This window comes from Microtus pennsylvanicus, chromosome 11, assembly GCF_037038515.1.
Source record: "Microtus pennsylvanicus isolate mMicPen1 chromosome 11, mMicPen1.hap1, whole genome shotgun sequence".
Taxonomy (NCBI): domain Eukaryota; kingdom Metazoa; phylum Chordata; class Mammalia; order Rodentia; family Cricetidae; genus Microtus; species Microtus pennsylvanicus.
In genome coordinates, this window is record NC_134589.1 from 57,622,443 (window position 1) to 57,642,405 (window position 19,963).

Below are 19,963 nucleotides of genomic sequence, written 5' to 3' on the forward strand. Positions count from 1 at the left end.
GAATTAAAGCACATAAAGAGCAAAACGCTAATAGGGAGGCTTAAAACAGAGTTTAAATGCAGAATAAAATGAGTCAGGAATAAAAGAAGGTGATCCCACATCCTATGTCAGCTCCTAATCTCCATGTTGGAGACACCTGTAGAACCTTCAAGGAAGGGGGGTGCAGATGGGCGTTCTGAGCAGTCGCTAAATGTGGACCGGGGGACAGTGTGCAGGGTCGCTGGCCTGAAATCACAGGAATGGCTGCCCTCCATCCGTGACCTGGGATACTTCACTCTCATCGTGTAAGCAGAGTCTTTGTTCTGTTTAACAAGGTGAGAAAGGAACACTTTTTCCAGGTGAAAATGGGTGTCTGTTGCTTGCTGCTTGTGGCCCTTGCTGGGCCTAACAGCACATACACAGCGGAAAGTGCCAGGCTTCTACAGCTTTAACATCGCAGTGATAGTGTCGCTTTCCTGGCCAACAGAACTTTAAGACGTAGCCCAGTTGCCACTAGCTGTATTCTCTCTTCCCGAAAACATTCTCCTTGCCTGCTTCTTCCTCCGAAGTTTCAGAGGCCAGTAACCCTTTGGTGATAGAATTACATTGGGTATTTTTTTTTTAATTTTTAGAATTACATGTATTTGTGTGTGTGCATGCGTGCATGTGTGTGAGTGCGTACGTGCATGTGTGTATGTGTGTCATGGGACATGCGGTAGTCAGAGGACAATTTTCAAGAGTTGTTTCTTTCCTTTCACCAAGGGATCTGGGGTTAAACTCTGGTCATCAGGCTTTGAGACAGCACTTTCCCCACTCAGCCTCCCAGAGCCTTCTCTGCCGCTCTGTCCTTGTCCCACTCATCCATCATCAGCTCCCAGTATAAACTTTCCTTTCACTCAGATGTGGTAGCGCACACCTTTAATGCCAGCGTTAATTAAATAATTAAGTAAACACTATAAGATAGATTCATGTCCTCCTTGAAACATTTCCACTCTGCCCTCCATCGTGCCTCACTAAGGTAGGGACCCCCATGTCACCCTGTTTCATACAGCCAGCAGAGAGCAGGAGAGCGAGCACTCTGTCCTGTGTTACAGCCTGTGTCTGCACTTCAGCCATGGCTGTTCTTTGTGCTTTACCAGGAGGTGCAGGAGGTGAACAATGAGGAAAACCCAAGGAGCTCAGATGGGACACTGCACACCACCGACAGATCCCACAAACCTGAGCTGACTCAGGAAATGTGAGGATCTACAGGGTATTCCACCAGTGTGTCCTGGACACGCTGGGACACTCTGGATTCAATTAATGAACCAGCCTATGAATGAAGCCCAGGACTACCTTCAAGTTCTTTTGCTTGCATTGGGTCTATTTCTCACGAGAAAGATGAGGAGATACTATGCTCCCTCAAATATACTGTGTTAATTGTAGGAGCTGGTTCTGTTGTTGTTTGTTGCTCTTGTGGGAGAGGTTGTGGTGTTTGTTTTGGAGACATATGATGCTGTTTTCCATCTATTCTGTTGGCAATTCTTGGTTCGGTTTTGCTTCGTTTTTGGTGCCGTATCCACAGTGTTAATGTAGATTATGGAGGTGGGCGCTCTTCTGTGCCACTGGCGGGAGTGACCGCTGTGCAGTCAGACTGGCAGCAGGTGTCATACCACGCATACAATGTGCACATCAGCAGCAGAGCCTGGTGGCTCTAAAGCAGCAGGATAGTGCATGCCATCTCTCAGCAAGGCCTCCCAAGTGGAGCCACGAGCAGAAGTCTCCATAAGAAGTTCATCCAAGAAGTACCTGAGTTTTTAAAATGGTAAAAATACTGTATCCAGAAAGGGTATGTTGATTAAGTTGTTACATGTCCATAGAGTAAGCCACTTTGTAACCGTCTATGCTGATGTAAACCAGGTAGTGACATGGAGAATCCGAAGATTTGGGAAATTAAGGAAGTAGCAAAACCATAATTGCATATTTACTTTCAAAATAACTGTAGCACAAGAAAAGGCTGAGGTGCAAACCATATCTATCTCGGACTCATTTAGAATTTCTTTTTTTATTTTTATAGTTGCAAATTTTCCGAGTCGAATGTGCATTGCATTTACGATTAGAATTTTAGCAAAAATGAACTACAGGAGGATAATGAGCCCGAGGACAATGAACCTTGCCGCTTGGGGCACTCTCTCCTGGTGCTAGGCTTCCCAGGGCATGCTGGGTAAATATCTTCATTCTTGTTTGTGCAGCCTGTCAGTCTGCTTGGTTTTCATTCGTGCCCCTGAGCACATTGATTTAGATGCCAAGATCAAACCTCATGATTTTCTGTGATTCTAACACAGGTCAGAAACTAAACTTCCACCCCAAATTGCCTATCTCAATAAATTAAATTCACGTGTGCGTCTCTGAAAGGGCTTTTCATAGCGCTAACACCCTGAATCCAACTGCTTCCCGGCCCTTGGCGACTGGAACAACCCTCTTCTTCTTCTTCCTTTTTTTTTTTTTTCTTTCCAAAAAACACAAGGGCCAATTCAGGAAAAATAAATATGTTTATGAGCCACATTTTTCCCGCCCCAAATAAAACCAGCCTTTTGGAGTTTCATGTATGGGAAGACCTGTTCTCATAAACTGGAAACCACCTTTCTGAAAGAAAACTGTTAGAATGCTTACATGGTTTTTACTGCCTCCGCTCTCCTTTCTCGGCATGTGTGATAACACCTAGGCAGCTTCCTAAACTTTGATCTCCACGGTTCCAGACAGTTCCAAGTCAGTCAGTGTTTGTCCCGGCCTTAGAGCCGTCTGTTTCAGGAATGAAATTGAGGCGTAGAGGCAAGTGGAAATTGCAGAATGGAGAAGATAGAGGTGCATGTCCAGTTTAGAGTCGCACTCCATCTAGATCTTCACTTTGAAGATGATGTGCCTGGCAGGACCTCCTTGGGGAGATAGGCACATCTATTCGAGGATGTGTGCAGTAGGGAGACAATAAGATTTAACAAATAGTGGGGGGCGGGTGGAGAGATGACTCAGCAGCTAGGAGCTCTCCATGCTCTTGCTGAGGACCCTGGTTTCGTTTCCAGCACCCACATAGTGGTTCACAGCCATCTGCAGTTCCTGGGATCTGAATCTTCTGGCCTCTTCAAGTACCAAGCACACACATAACATACTAAAAAAAATAAAAGAGATTAGGCAGGAAAATGAGTCAAAGCAGAAGTGCAAAGTGTGTCTTTAAAAACAAAGGGCAGCCACTTCTGACATGGGAGAGAGTGGAGGTAATCTGAGGTCTTGTCACTGCCATGTGAGAAGGAAGGACATGTCCCCATGGGGAGCTAAAGGTGGGCAGTAAGTTCACGATCACAGGAGACACAGGCTGGAGATCACGTCTAGCCAGGTGCTGCAATAGTAAAGCATCCTATTGAAATGGTTTGACCTGTGTGTTTTCAGAACCTTTCCCAGCAGGAGCAGAAACAGTAGGTCAGGGGAATTGTGGGGATGGGGGTGATGGACGGACAAATGGAAGAAGAGACTGAGGGTGCCTGAGTATTTCAGGAGTCATTGGCCATGGGGTCTGCACCCAGGTCTTAGTGAAAGCCATGGTTCTTCTGTTATCTTATGATGGCCACATGTCCATGTGTGCTCCCACTTTCCTGAAAACCCCATTCTGCTCTGTCCACCTTCCAGGCAGGGCAGACCACAGCCTCTGGGTGGAAAGAGGGCCAGCCAAGTGAGAGTCAGAGTGAGCTGCTGGGCCATCCTTCTTCTCCACTCCCATCTCCTCTGGGGCTGGGGGAGACTGAGTTCAAATTCAGCATCATTCTGCAAGTTAGTCCTTCTTAGAGGGCCCAACTGACAGTCCAGAGCACCTCTCCTCAGTGGGAGCACACCGCAGCCTTGGCACCAGAAAGGTGTTATCTCAATTGATTGCATCCCTTCGAGAAATGACATTTTTAAAACCAGAACCCTCTAGAAGCTGCTAACTGGTGACTAGAACTTCTCATAAAGCATTTTGTGGCCCCTGTAGTTGCGTGGGTCTGGGACACTGCAAACATGAATTTCTTGGGAGTTGAATTGTAGCTTTTGCAGAGAAAACACAGTCTTGAGTGACTTACATTGATTCCCTGAGAGGAAATAACTGTGTATATAAGCAGGAACCAGGAGGTCATACTTTTCTATACCCACAAAGTTTTTCACATTGTAGAATGTTCTTTTACACGCAGAGCCCTCTGTGACCTCTTGTTGAGAATCATAGTCACAAACCAGGTTACATCATTGGCAGTTGCACCAGCCCTGGTGTCGATTGATGTCATGGGATTACAGGGCCTAAAACTTGTAATTTACCGAAGATCGTGCCGTGCAGATTCCCTGGGGCAGTCATTGCTGTTTGGGATCATTGATCTGGGGACACTTGAAAGTGCAAGCAAATGAGTAGAATGTCTTCTGGAAGGGATCCTGTCTTTGTCCAGAACTTGTTTTGTTGTTTGCATCTGTCCCTTATTTAGTAACAGTTAGAATAGAGCCCCGAAGAGTAGCCCTGAAGAAGAGACGAGTAATGGAGACCTGCAGATGAGGAATGCAAGGGGCACCACCTCCTCCCTGGGCTTCTTTACGGTCTCAGAAAGACTCCTCACAACCGGGAAGAAGGTCCCATCACATTCAGGGGATATGAAGATGCTGGCTCCTGATTAGTGCAGGCTCTGGGCTGCAGGCCAGAGCTAAGAGAAACTGTATTCACTGTGTCCAATGCTCTCTTCCAGCCCATTGCTAGCCGTGTCTTTTGCCACCTGTTGTGCTGTGCCAGGAGTGGCCCTGCTAACCTGGGGAGTGAATCCACTCACAGGAGCCCTGGGGGTCTTCAACATTTTCCTATACACCTGTTGTTACACACCGCTGAAGAGGATCAGCATCGCCAATACCTGGGTTGGAGCCGTGGTTGGAGCCATCCCCCCTGTCATGGGCTGGACGGCCGCAACTGGAAGCCTTGATGCTGGTGAGTGTCTCCTGGTGCAACACTGGCTTTTCTCCACAGTCAGGCTGGTGAGAGCCAGATGCAAGAGTTCATGAGTCTTCCAGTGAACTCAGCACTCTCCAGTTGGGGCTCCATGGGGCTTCCTGGAGTTCCATTTCACTCCAGTGATTCCTACAACAAATGTATTTATGAGTCAGTCCTGTGTCATCCTGACATGGGAGACCTAGGGAAGACTTAAGAGAAAACAGGAGGCCTGTGACTGCGGGTAAAGTGAGGAAAAGCCCTGAAAAAGGTGATAAAATCAGATCACCTGAAGGCCCAGTCTGTGGGGAAGGGATGTGGAACTGGCCTGCTGTTCCCTGTTGAAGCCATGTCACCTAGCTGACTGGCCTCCTTCCTTTCTCCTGGAGTAGGCTCATTTTCCTTGTGAAAGGACAGATTATCTTCATTAGCTCCTCATTTACTTTTACATGGTTTGCTTAAATTGTTCATACTGTCTACAGTAAAACCATTTAGTGGGTCTCCATTTTTTCAGTGGTATGTCACAACTGGATTTGTGGGGTGAAAATAGCTCATTTTACCATCTGTGAGGGGAGCGTCACAGTCTGATTAGTCAAGTAATTAGTGTTTTGACCGACACTTAGGAAGGAAGTGGTGAGGTTTCCTGCAATATATGTAAGTACATATTTTTCACATGAGAGATCAAAAGGCAGTGGGCCATAAACCGTTGCCCCGTAAGCCACATTTCTGAGACTTTTCATAAAAGCTCATACACTCTGATTTGGCAAATGCATAAATGTGATTACACCTTTGCCATGATCGTCTCCGAAAATGGTTTTAATATCCTGTAAGTGGTGGGTTTTAATGAATGTACAAATACAGCATTCTAAAGCTTACGTGCTCCTTTGCTCTGTGATAAACCCAGCTCGAGCCTCATCCACGTGGGAGGCAGCAGAAGCAAAGAACTGTAAAGCAAGAGCTGGGCCGGCCCCTGTTTGCTGCTAACCCCGGACCTGAGCCTGACCTTTCTCCCAGTCTTCTCGTCTTGTACTGATGATGGTCTCGCTTTGTGGGGGAGTTCTGAGGACAGATGGGTTGTTACTATAGTCGGACCTGTGCTGCCACACCGGATGAAGTCATTTGTATGAGAAAGACGTGTAGTTGTAGGAGCTGGGACATCCAAAGTTAAAAGCCCAGCAACTGTGCCATCAGGTAAAGGCTTTTGCCAACAAGTCTGGTGACCTGAGTTCTACATGGTCTTTCTATAATACAAAATTTAATTGTATACAGACTTGTTAGTGATGGGTGGCCGAGGGGCCAGGTATACCTTGTTCACAACTGAAGAGTACGCAGGTGTCTAGAAAATGATACAGAACCCAGTATGAGGCAGAAGATTTCCAAAGCCACCAAGAGAAGTTCCCCTGTCAATTCTCGACACTGACTTCTGTTCTTTGTCTTGGTATGAAGCATTCATCCAACAGAGCCAAGATCAGAATGAGCAGATCAACAAGTAGTTGTTTGTCTTTCAGAGGACAGAATCTGGGAGAGGTGTGGTAAAGTATTCATTGCTGGCTTTTCAGGAATTAAGTTGACTGCAATTCAGTCAATGCACTTTAGTCATCTCCTGCCCTGTTGATGATGGTAGCTGCTAACCGTGGATGGCTGTTTAATTTTTAAATCAAATAAACCTAAATTTGCTCAGTTCCACTAGCTATCATTCAGGTGTCCAGAGCCACATTTGGTTCATAGCTGCCATACTGACAGCACAGAGCAGAACCTTTGTTTAAGGTTTAAATCTGACATGTCCCTTAAAATGTTTAAGGTTGAAAGGCTTGGTCTCCAGTGGCAGCAACACTGAGATGTGGTGGGGGCTTTAAGAGAAAGTGGATTGGAGTTGGATAAAGTGAGTCGTTTGAATACATCCTTACAGGGGCCAGGGCCTCATTTTTCTTTCTGACTGCTCTAAGTGAGCAGCCTCCTCTGCCACATGCCTGCTTCCCTCATGAACTGCCTCCTCCAGGTCCAGCATGACTGGGCAGATAGTGGTCTGAATTGTGAGCTACAAGAAACTTTTTGTTTATCTTCAGTGTTCCTCACTATGAAGGTTTCTGTCAGGAAGCTCACTCAGAAAGCACTGCCTAGAAGCAAAGACTGTCTTCCTCAAGCCATGTCCACTCCTTGATGTGTGTCCTTTTAACAATGGGTGCCGTATGGACCTGTCCCTGTCCTACTAAACCAAAGCATTAATTCACAACTCAGTGCCCATCCATTTTTCCCAGATGCTGCTGGGCCTCTGAGCATGCAGCTCAGACAGCCTGAGAATGTCACATGTAACAAGTTTCCGAGTGCTGCTGATACCCCTGCTCCAAGAACCACACTCTTCAAATTCACAAAGACAGAATCCCGAAGAGATCTAGCCTTAAGGACCTCAGAAATACCTAGAGCACGGGCGGGGCCGATGGTTCAAGCTGTACAGACAGTGGTGTGTTGTCCACAGAGGCTGGCGGCCGCCAGGGTTCTGCTCTTGAGATGTAGATGGGATACAGATGGGTGGAAAGAGCTTTTCTGAGGGGGAAATGGCAAACGCTTTCCTCTCTTGTGTAGAACTCCGGGCCATTTCATCTTTGAGCCGCACATAGTAGTGACTTCAGAGAAGTCAGGAGTGGCAGGCCGCGGAACCCCACACTTACAGGAAGAGGAAATGGGAGATGAAGTGGGTCTCGAACCAGTGAAGCAAGAGCAGCTGGGAGACCCGGCAACTGCCTGTCTACCATCCTACCAAACTAGTGCCCACAGTCACTTCATCATGCAGGTGTTGAGGGCCTGTGTGTGCTTGGCTTTGAGAGATACAAAACAGACATTACTTAACAATGGACAAGCTTTAGCGAGTGTCTCATGAGGTGAGGCTCACACCTCTCCACATGAGTTCAGGAAGACTAGAGGCCAGTTGATGGGAAGGATTGTGTGTGTCTTGAGAGCTGGGGTAGTGCAATGTGGGCAGACGGTACCCTCAATGGCTCCCTGCAGAGGAACTGATAGTGCAGTCAAAGACACTAGAGACCCCGGGGCAACTGAACCAGCAAAGCCCGGGCTCTGGAGTTCCTGGAGTTCAGGCTTATCTCCATAGCGAAGTACAGCAGGTTCTCCTGGGTACTGGAGACTTTGTAGAGCCTGCCTTCACCACTGCCCTAGGCCCATGTGCCTCTCTCCTCCAACACCCGCCCCTGCACACCCTCTGCCCTTCCTTACAAGACTCTGCCCATCCTAGACCTGCCCTTCATCCTCCCGGGTCAGTGTTTCACCTTACAAGTATTTGGGTAAAGCATCAGTCTGATCACCCTCTGAAAGAACAACTTGTTAATACCAGCAAGCTGGGGATAGACAGAGGCTGTCTGAAGGGAGGCAGATTGACTGAACATTTCTCATTCCTTTGTCACCCACTCCCGCCTCCAGGTAACCAGGACCCACCATAACCAGCAGCAACATTTTAGTGTCCCTGACCATGCCTCCCGCAAAAGATTATTTGGGCTCAGTAGATGGAGGTCAGGATGGTAGGAAGCTGCTGGGCAGTGCATGAGGCGGAAGGCTTCTAGCCCTACCTGCAGGGCGTGCATGAAGAAGATGGCGGCGGGTGTGGGGGGCTGTATGTCACAGTAACCCACAGAGAAAGGTTAGGAGCACATTCAGAAGCCCGCTTCCTCCCTTGGTGGCATGGTTTTTTCTGTAGTGTCTGTGTTGGCCACAGCTCTGGGTGATGCCCTTCATAGGCTGCTGGGCGCTGAAGTGTTTCCCTGGCCTCTCTCCTCTCCTGGACGGACAGGAAACATGGAGGGAGCATGTCCCATGGGTTGCTGAGTCTTTTCCCACAACTGCTTTCATTTTTTTTTTTTTTGGACCAGATGGTGGAAAAGAATTTGTGTTGAGGGTGCCCCAGTCAGGAAGGTCTCTGGAGGGCTTTGGATCTGCCTGGCCGTTGTCCATCACAGGACAAGTGAGGTGGGATTTGGGGGTGGTGAAGAGGATTAAGCACATTAGCAGGCAGGAACTGTGAAAGCTAAACAAACGTCAGTTGTTCTTGATACTTGCTATTTCCTAGCTTCCCAGAGGACTGGAAACCACTCGGCTCTCTCGCGCTCACACGGCCAATGGCTTTGTTTGTGGCTGTCATATCAAGGCAGTCAGGACACAGCAGCCAACTGCTTCTGTGCGCGGGAAATGCCTGCCTTTTACAAAGCCCTTCTGTCTACAGAGTGAGCCATTGTGATGGGATTTTACCTGGGCTTCAGAGGTGGCCTTTTCTTCCCCCCATCTAATCATCCTGCCTTCGTTTTATTAATTTTTTTAAAGCTTAAGTCCCGTTAGCAGGAAACACTAAAAATGCTCAACAGCTAGAACTCAGGAAGGTTGTCTCGCTGTCGGCAGAGCTAACCTGCTGCCGTAGGAGCTGAAGCACTTGGTTTGGTCCCACATGCAGAGGAACAGGGATGGCAATGACAGAAGTGACCTGCTGGAACCCCAGTGAAGGAGTCTCTGGGGAGCTAGTCAGATAAGTGGCTGGCAGCTGACATTCCGGCCACCAGCCAGGGGCCTGGAGCCATACACATTAGGCCTCTCGGCAGTGTTTATCTCCAGAGACTGTTTATCTCAGGCTTGATCCCTTCCCCCTTCCCCCTCTCCTTAGAGATGCTGGGGTTCCTTTTCCTAAACTAAAGAAAGCCCTTGTCTTGGGAGTCTTCCCTGCGGACTGCGGTGATGATGGTTACAGTCTGGTTGGTAATTCAGGTGTTGTGCGGTAAACATTAATTATGTTAGCCAACATTCAGTTACAAATGAGGACTCAGAAATGGGCTCTTATCAGGAGGTGACACTTGGCAGACGGATGGCTTTAGTAACAAAAAGAGTGAGTTGTTTTAACCTCGCCTGGTAAACTGCAAAATCTTAACCCCCCTTCTACTTTATTTACCTCTTATAGTCCCAGATGAGAGAGGAGAGCCAGAGGGAATTCGATCACTCATTTATTCAACAAATATGTATGAAAGGCTTACTAAATACCCAGTGCTATTGAACCCAAGCCTTTGTAGAGATTTCCTCTAAAATCCTGCCCCCGCTTGCGTCAGACTCCAAAATGAGTGTCTGATCCTGTGAGATGTTACCTTAAGTGCCTGAGAGTGCAGGACAACTAAGATAAAGAGCATCTCTTTTTCCTTCTTTTGTGGGGATGGTGGGATAGTCTCTCACTATGTGGACCAGGCTGGCCTGGAACTCACAGAAATCTGCCTGCTTCTCTCTCCTGGATCCTGAGATTAAAGACTTGCACCACCACAACCACTGATAAACGCTGTCTTTAAAATACAAAATAAAATAAGGAAGACTTGTGGAAATATTAGGCAACAATATTTAGAACCCTCTACTTTACCCAGTGTCCAGCATTAAAGCAGAAAGGCTGGGAAAGTGGCTGTGTGATGTCGATGCCATAGCAGCAACATCCGCATCTCTAATTGCAGACTAGCTGTGTTTGCTCAAGTGTCGTTGATATCACTGTTGACTGTGCCTGGTGTTAGCTTTTAAGGTACCAAGCCAGTACCACCTAGGTGAGAGGATGAAGCAAGCCTTGGCTGGACAGCCGCAGATGCACACAGTGCCTGGTGCAGAATGCCACAGAATTAGCTCTGGCGACAAGAAGTAACATTGAGGATGATGCTGAGAAGAACTGGGGACGTGAGCTAAGGGAGTTTGAATTCTGAAGAGAATCTCAAACTTCTAGGGAGGTAGTCTAAGAAGGATCAAAGCTTTGTACTTTTCTCCCTTCAAAGGCAGCTTCTCTTGATGGCTGTGCTTGAAGGTAGGATGCAGGCAAGGTTAGAGAGAACCCCAAACTCCTGCCACACGTCCTCTTCATCACTCCCAAGTTCCTGCAAAGAATTCTCCAAGTTGAAAATGCCCACTCTTTTTGTTTCCAGAGGACCTTTAATCTGGCCTTTTGTCTCTCCTGTGCAGCTGATAAACTGGCCCCACATCCTGCTCCCCTTATCTGCCTCTCCATAGAAGTCTCTTGCAGTGAGACCAACCACTTCACAGGTGCCTTTGTGTTAGTCCTCCAAAGAAAGGCTTTAAAACCTGTGACCATGAAGGTCTGGTCCAGCTCTACTTCTGCCAGCTTCCGCAACTCTCCAGCCCTGAAAGTCCCAGTATGACCAGCAGTGCAACAGATGAGCTTCATGGGCCAAGTTTAGAGAGGACCACACCCAACCCAACTGTCACTGCAGCGGGTTCTTATCCTTACCAAGGCCATGTGTAGAAGAGCATTTCTGGACTTGAGCAGAGGTGGAAATGGGGAGAGGCTCCCCCCAGTCTGTTTTTCATAGGAATAATAAATAGGAGTTTTGAAGAGAGCTGGAAAATCTCCCCAGGTGTCACTGAGGAGACGTTGATGAGAGCAGGATTGGTTGAGACAGTGTCCGTACATGCGCTGTGGGTGCTCTTCTCTGCCTTCCACATAAGGAGAGGGATTAGCAATGTGCTGGATGCCTGGATATGCTCTAGAGAGTCACACCCACCGCTGCATGACCTCTCCATAGATTTCTACTGTGATTAGAGGGAAGAACGTGGATGTTTCTCCCAGGTAGGTCTAAGAAAATGAGAACACTCATTTAAAAAGAAGTCAGGCATGGTGGCATGTGCTTGTAATTTTGGCACTCGGAAGGATTGTTTTGAGTTTGAGCCCACCCTGGGCTACATAGAGAACTCCACTATAACCTGGGCTAATAATGGGACCCTGTCTCCAAAATGTGAAAAGGAAAGAAAGGAAGAGAAGCAGAGACTATGAGTTTCAGCTCACTCTTGTGTTGTCTCCTTCCCTGGCCCAAGCCCAGCAGAGGAACATCCCCCTTCCCTGCCCCCAAGAGTAGGCAGTCTCCGGCAGGCAGTTGGTATCTGCTGTCAGGGAGGACAGGCCCACTAAAAATGGACTTCTTTGGGGGAGTGAGGCTAAAGGGATGTGCCAAAAGATCTTTGAATTCTCCAGCCTGTGCTGTGTTCACCCCACCGGGAAGGTGGGCCCCACCGCAGTCCTGAGCTGACTTGGGCCTTCCTGCCCCACCTCACCTTATCTTGATGAAGAAAGCATTTGTTTTCCCTTTCTTCCGTGAGCAGCAGCAGCTGAAGCGCGCAGGCGGAGCTGTGGGTGGTGTTCTGCCTGTACTCCATTAAGCTGTGGATTCGAACGTGATTTCGCTTGTGACTGGAGCCAAACCCACACCAGTTTTTTCTCTAGGACAACAGCTTGCTGCTCTTCAAGAATTGAGGTTCTGCCTGAGCTCTCTTGTTCTAAATAGAAACACAGCCAAAATTTTCTGTTGCACAACATAGACAACTACAGTTGGCACACCAAAGGCGGGGGTGGCGCTTGAAGAAAGTTCCCATTGCAGCTGCCATCTTAACCACGGCAAGTTTGTTCTTTCTCAGTCGTTTCTAGAATAAAACCCACCCGGTTCTCTGAGCCTTACCATCCTTCCCGAGTTCTCCTGTCTCCCTTACCCATGTTATGTGTCTGTTGCCACGGGGAGTTTTTCTCAACAAGACAGACACTTGTTGTCCTTGTCATACCCATACCCCATGCTGTGGCTGTCATTGCTGCATACTGCACTCAGCTCACGGCCTGTGGGTCCAAGGCAGCTCATGAGCTCCGCTAGAGGAGCCTTAAAGTCACCCTGCACCCCGAGAGTCTCTGCCATTTAACAGTTACGGATAGCTGTATTTTCTATCAAAATCCCAAGAAATCTCGGTCCTTCACCATTTGCTCCTTCAGTTGCAACTGGGTGCCCCCGCCTTCCCTCCCTGCCTTCTAATTCCCCAAGAGGACTTCCTGTTCAGATGTGTCCTCTGTTTGTCACTGAAACAGGTACTAGAACTCTTATCTTAATGAACAAGAAAGTGTCTCTGTTGTTATTTCCAGCAGGTACCCCTTGGGTACCCTTCATATGGGAAGGGGCCTACTGGGCATCTTGTAGGAACAATTTCCTAAAGCATGTATCTGAATGCATCTATAGTACCAGATCATACTGATCTCAGCTGCCCCCACACCTGCCCCTCACCCCAATCTGGTTGCATGCAATACTGCCAAAAATCACTGGGCCATGCTGATTCCAGTTTTTTCTGCCCCTCCTTGAAATGCTTCTAAGAACCCCCAACAACCCAGGTTGATATCTGAAGCCTCAGATCATGCCTTGTCCTACCATACCCTTGTCAGAAAACTTGCTGAGATTAATTGCTAAGTGCTTAATGGGAAGGACACCCTGAACAAAGTAGGCGAGCTTCAGCGGACTGTGTGAGGCTTCATTACACTACTCAGAAACACACACAATTTAAACTTTAGTTATTATTGGACTGGAGACGTGGCTCAACTGTTAAGAGCACTGGCTGCTTTTCCAGAAGACCTGAGTTTGATTCCCAGTACCCAGATAGCAACTCATAATCATCTGTAACTTCCCACAACCAGCTGTAATTCCAGTCCCGGGACTCTGATGGCTTCTTCTGGCCTCCGTGGATACCTGGCATGCAAGGGGCATACAGACATACATCTGGACAGAAAGACCAAACACCTATACACATAAAATAAAATAATAAACTTATAAATCAATTATTTCTGTTTTCCACTTAATATTTCTAGACTGCAGCTGAAGCCATGGATAAATGGAGCTGCTATAGGCCTTCTCGTTTGTAAGGGGATGGTAATGACAAGTAGCTTGGGTTAGCACATGTAGTTCATTTCCATGGTACCCGGATCAGATAGCCGCAATGCATTCTGGCTGGGCGGCAAATAAGCATGGCCAATCCAAAAATGACCAAAAATAAGACTCCATTTCTCTGCCATGAATGCATTCATGGGTGTCCAGCTCCCTGCTCTCTTCCAAACCCTCTGCTTCCTCATAGTCCCCACCCCACCGAGTCCACTCTCCTCACTGTGCTGTGGGGAGACCACTCTATCCTGGTTTCCAGATGCCTCTCCAACCCTCTCTTGTAGCTCCACTTTTCCCACTCCAGCCTCTGCTGTTCCAGATACACTGGGACTATTCCCAGGATCAGAGGGTGTTTGCAATCCAGTTAGCTGGGTCAGGGCCATAATCTGCACAGAGGAAGTCTTTATCTGAGCAGTCCTATCGCCTGGATGGCACTGTCCTATTTTGAGCCTGTTAACACACACTGTGTTACGTTTCCTGCTGTGCTGGGCTCTGGGGAATGGTGTCCTGGAAGCCCAGGTTGTCCACCAGTGAAGAAGGTACACAGATAGAAGCCAGAGTCTCAGCAGTGGCCCAGACACATGCTCAGTTCTGTGTCGGTGTGAACAGGGCATTCTAGTTGTCCCACAGGGAAGCAAACCTTACCTAGGAGGGGAGGCCAGCAGGCCTAAGTGACCTCTAAGCAGTGACACTGATCCCATGCTCCTCTCCTAGCTATGGATTCCAACCGAGAGTCAGGACTAGACTCAGTACTGACTTCCCTCATGTCACAGTGTTGGGAAGCATGAGGGGCAGCAAGTGGCTTGCACTAATCCACTTCCCATCCCACCTAAGCCCTCCCCTTGCACAGCCCTCTCTTCCCATCCCACCTAAGGCAGAGGACCCACACCTCCCAACTTGCCTACCAGGCTGAGTGAGGCAGAGAGGGGAACAAAGAAGGTGCCCTAGGTGGCTTTATGTCAAGTTGGCACAAGATAGAGTATCTGGGAGGAGGCGCCACAACTGAGAGAGTAACTCTATCAGTTTGGCCTGTAGGCAGTTCTGTTGGGGCTTCTTTTTTTTTTAATTAATGATTAATATGGTAGGGTCCAGCCCATAAGGAGCAGTGCCACCTCTGGGAAGGTAGGTAGTCCTTCCTGGATTATATAAGAAAGCAGGCTGAGCAAGCCACTAAGCATTGTTCCTCCATGGTCTCTGCTTCATTCACTTCCTGCCTCCAGGCTCCTCCTTATGCTCTTGCTCCAACTTCCCTCAGTAACAAACTGTACGTGAGAATTATAAGCAGAAACAAACCCTTTCTTCCTAATGCTGTCTTTGGTCGTGATGTTTTAGCAGAGCACTAGAAAGCACACTGAGAGGACAGAGATGTGAGTTGCTGGTCATGTGGACACAGACCTCTAAAGTCCAGCAGGACTTTGGGACCAAGAGAACCTTCCTTTGGAAATCTCTGCTGGCACCTGACCGGGCCTCTTTCTCCCCACCCCTCCGCACAGGCGCACTCCTTCTGGGCGGGATCCTGTACTCCTGGCAGTTCCCCCACTTCAACGCCCTGAGCTGGGGCCTCCGCGAAGACTACTCCCGAGGAGGCTACTGCATGATGTCGGTCACGCACCCAGCCCTCTGCCGGCGTGTGGCACTGCGCCATTGCCTGGCTCTGATTGCTCTGTCGACTGCTGCCCCCGTACTGAACGTCACCACGTGGGCCTTCCCCATCATCTCCCTCCCCATCAACCTGTACATCTCCTACCTCGGCTTCCGCTTCTACGTGGATGCAGACCGCCGGAGCTCGAGGAAACTGTTCTTCTGCAGCCTGTGGCACCTGCCGCTGTTCCTGCTGCTCATGCTCACCTGTAAGCAGCGGCCAGGTCAGGAGGAGGACAAAGGAGAGGCTCCAAGCTGAAAGCTAGCTGGTGTGTGGGGAACGTGAGAGCAGACATGTGCAGGCTAATGCAGAGCACTTCCCTGGGCCAGTGGGAGTGTGTTTTGGTGATTCTGGCCTGCATACAGAGAAATGGATGGTTTAGCTGGTGTCAGATTGACGGGTGCTGTGTTATCACTTAACGGTTCTTTTTATATTAATATCCAAACTGCCTCCCAAATCAGAAGGGACTGGCATAGTGAGTTAATACAAAAGAGAATATTTTTCTCCTTGAAGGTCTTTAAGCATCTTTCCCTCCAGCCCTGTGTTCTCTCGCCCACATGACACCTTTGCACATCTTCCCTTTCCCAACACACGCATACACAAATACCACCTGAAGGCCATGGTGGCCATTGGTCAGACAGCTGGATGCTTGAAACCCAGACTCTATAGTTGTGTATCCTGAGGCTCCCACAGGCTGCCTCAGAAGAGTACGGACTGTGGCTACAGCACCCCGTCTCTGCCATGGAGACGGGCCTGACTAGCTTTCTCCTTACCAGCGTTCTCAACCACATATCCCATCGAGTAACAGAACATAGGGAGTGAGGATTCCAAACGGTTGCCTGTAGCATCCCAGGCTGCACGGCCAGCACCTACCATCACCCCCATCCCCTCCCCACATCAGGACTTCAGAAACACCCGGAAGTACATGGCGCCTTCATCCCTCACTTTGAAGTGTAGGCATGGTCTGAGCATTTCTTTCTGGAAGGGTGTCACTTGACATGATCCCAGAACCCCCTCGGGCACTGTACCACTGTAGTGGTGTCTGGCTGTCAGAATTTTGCTGATGACCTTCTTGGGACTTAATGGAAAAGAGAGTGAGCTGGGCCAACAGTCATTCTGTGCTCATTCTTACCACTTTTGTGTAAACAGCATTTTCACTCTGGTGCCTCCTGGGTCTAGAAATTCTCCTCTGTGTGTCCAGTAGGATTCAGAGAGGGCCAGTTGGGCCCCTAGTGGCCATGGATCCAGTTCTGAGAATTCATGGCCTCTGATACAAAATGCAGTCACCTGTAAGACTTCAGTCGTATGTGTACCCCTCCAGGTCCACAGAGAGGCCTGTTGCCTTAAAGTTGTGGAGCCTGGCAGGGTGTTTGAGTTCCTTGGTCTCCCAGGGTGCTGTGCCCCGTTGGGATTCTCTCAAGGGGTTTAAGCCACTTGAAAACAGTTCTTGAATTTGGACTGTTCTCTCAAAAATGTGGAAGGCATGGGCTGTGGTCCAAAGGCAGAGCACTTGCTTAGCCATGCTCTAGGCTCAGGGTTTGATCTCAAGCACCCCAAACCCCCAAAAGAAGAAAAAGAAAAAGTGGGGTGGGGTGGGGTAAGTTTGGGTCTAGAGTGACTCAGCACTCTGGTACCTCTTTCTGCCTATTGTAATATTACCTCCTGGCTGTGTCCTGGCTGGTTACTGTGGGAACGGAACTGTGGGAATGGAGATGTCTGCAAAGGGCATCTGTGATTTGTTGCAGCCTCTAAGTCTATAAAGTGTTGATTCTCCTCCTCCCAATAAAACAGTTACATAAACAAGAGCATGTGTCCAGTTGTTGCTCCCAGGCCCCACAAGGTTCAGCCCCAGCTGCCCTCCTTCTGCAGCTGGCAGACGGCTACAGCAGGCTGCCCCCCTCCAGCAGCTAGCCCACAGGGTTCAGCACCAGCTGCCCCCCTCCAGCAGCTAGCCCGGTGCTACACCAGGCTGCCCTCCTCCAGCAGCTAGCCCATGGCTACAGCAGGCTGCCCCCCTCCAGCAGCTAGCCCGGCACTACACCAGGCTGCCCTCCTCCAGCAGCTAGCCCATGGCTACAGCAGGTCAGTGTTTCCTTCGGTTTTTCCTGACTGTAAATTGACAAATTAGACTCATATCTACCTAGAGAGCACAGGGGTGGGATTTGTGAATCCAAGGTGGAACGAGTTAGCATAACCATTGCCTCAAATGGTCATCACTGTAAGATAAGGATGTTTGAGATTTGGTGCTTTTTGGAATGTAAGTACAGTAAATAATAACATTATACAACAGTGAAATATTAAATAGTAGTAATGCCCTTCACTCCCTATCTGGCCGTGCACTGTGGCCATCACCTCCCCTAAGTCCTCCTCCTTTACCAGCCACCCTTCTCTGGGTCTGAATGGCTTTTGTTCTTCCAGTTTGGTTTCGTTGTGATGGTAGTTCTGAGACAGGGTCTCGTGTGGCCCAGGGATGAGTGATGGAGTCTCTAAGACACAGGGCCTAGCAGGGGGTCTTCTGGGAACCCTTTGAAGGGATGGTAGGACCCCGGGGCCCCTTCCTATCAGTCCCATCCACGGTTATGAGGTAGCAGCGTTCATCTGCCACCTACTGTCATCAGGACCAGCTAGCTGCCTTTACAGATCCTGAGAACTCCAGCGCTGTGGGCCAAATCAGCCTTTCTTCCTGATTGTCTCAGCCACAGTTCTTAACAGCTCTGGAATGCTAACACACGCCTTCACACCCAGCATCTCCCCAAACCCCCCAGTCTCCCCCAGCTGCCTTCAGACCATTAGTCTTCCATCCTGTCCTCCTCAGGGTATCGCGGAGGTGTGACTAGACTTCTTGACACTCAGAGGAGTTCATCGTCCTCTCCAGTGTGCTCGGCACTGTCTTCCACGCTGAGCCCCACACCCGGCTGCTGAGGGCTCCCTGTGCTCAGGGTGTCCCACCCACCAGATGCCATGGCTCCCACAGCCTTCAGGGCTCTTGTCAGGCCTTCCTGCCTTCTCTGCTTTCAGATGTCCTGCAGTCCAGTGTAAGGGTCCTGCCCACTAGAGATCTCTCCGAGGCCCTGGGAGCATGAACAGAACAGTCCTCGGAGACTCAGACTAAAATCTGAAAGGCTGGGCTTATATAAGGTATTTTCCCACCTTCCTAGACCCAGAACTTTCTGTGCTGTTACTCCCTAGTCCTGGGGCTGCAGCGTGGCCTGTAATGTGTGATACAGATATCACCCAGTGTGAAAAGACTTGTAGTAGAAAGCAAACTCATACTTATTTTATTCCCCACCATGGCACTTTGATACCATGGTGGGCCGGGGATGTGAAGCTGGGCTGCAGTGTGGACATGGTACACACTCGCTCACAGGGAACTGTGAACCTGAGCCTTCCCAGGGCTGCCAGTGTGTTAGGGTGCCAGGCAGTGGTCAGCCACAGTCCTGTGGGGAGACCCCGTGCACTTCCTGCCCTTTCAGCATACAGCATTTTCAGCTTCTTTTTCACAAGTTTACTGAGGTGCAATCCCATTGTAAACTGAGCAGAATTTTATCTTCCTTTTTAGCCAATTTTTCTTTTTTTGGATTTTCGAGACAGGGTTTCTCCATAGCTTTTGGTTTCTGTCCTGGAACTAGCTCTTGTAGACCAGGCTGGCCTCGAACTCACAGAGATTCACCTGCCTCTGCCTCCCGAGTGCTGGGATTAAAGGCGTGCACCACCACCGCCCGGCTTATCTTCCTTTTTAAAACATGTTTTTAAAGCCAGGTAGTTGAGACAGGAGATCCTGTCTCAAACACCTGAGGTTGACCTCAGACCTCCACAGGGCACCATCACACTAACATGCACTCTCTCTGTCTCTCTCTCTCTCTCTCTCTCTCTCACACACACACACACACACGCACAGATGTTTTGATTTTTGATTCACTAGAAGGTTCATCTTTGAAAGACTTTAGCCATGAGATTGATCAGGGTCTCTCAGTGTAGCCCTGGCTGTCCCAGAACTCACTCTGTAGCCCAGGCTGTCCTCAAACTCACAGAGCTCTGCTTGTCCCTGTGCTGGGATTAAAGGCATGCGCCACCACACAGCAGGATGCCACTTTTTATCCTGGGTCAGTTTTTCTTTTTAAACCTAAAAATGGGATCTAACACCCAATAGAAATGCCTTTTATTAAGGATTTGTTTAATTTTTAATTATGCATGCTTCTGTTTGTCTGTATGTGCACATGTGTGTGCCATTCCCTGCAGAGGCGGTAAGAAGGCAACAGGTCCCCCGGAGCTGGAGTCAAGGTGGTAGTGAGCTGCCCGACATGGGTGCTGGGGTGGAAATTCGTTTTCTTCAGAGCAGACCGCTGTTAACTGCTGAGTCATGTCCCCAGCCCCAGAGATACCTTGCTAACAACACTTTAAATATGTACAAGGGATGCCAGGCACTGATGCTGGCAGCCAGAAGCAAGAGTGCGGCACTACACTATGCTGGGTCTGCTGGGCTGTGCCTTTACCATGAGCCCGTCCAAGGCTCCGCATCTGCTCATGACATCACTCTCCTGTATTCCTCCACCCCAGTTCTAGTTAAGCTCTTGTTGGCTTTGCTCAGAAACAGCTAGCTGGGCCTCTGTGCTTCTTTGCCCAGTGGCATGCTGAGAGCAGAGCAGAGCGTTTCTGTTC

The 19,963-nt window shown here is 49.0% G+C and overlaps 1 protein-coding gene across 1 annotated transcript in view; it reads left to right on the top strand.

The window, feature by feature from the left end:
• The window catches only part of Cox10 (cytochrome c oxidase assembly factor heme A:farnesyltransferase COX10), a 113,497-nt gene extending 96,396 nt beyond the window's left edge, over window positions 1-17,101 (top strand). The window contains exons 6-7 of the mRNA XM_075992161.1: window positions 4,713-4,945; window positions 15,156-17,101. Coding sequence (XP_075848276.1) covers window positions 4,713-4,945; window positions 15,156-15,562 — 640 coding nt within the window. The 3' untranslated portion in view covers window positions 15,563-17,101. The remainder of the gene's footprint in view (window positions 1-4,712; window positions 4,946-15,155) is intronic.
• Window positions 17,102-19,963: the final 2,862 nt, after the last annotated feature.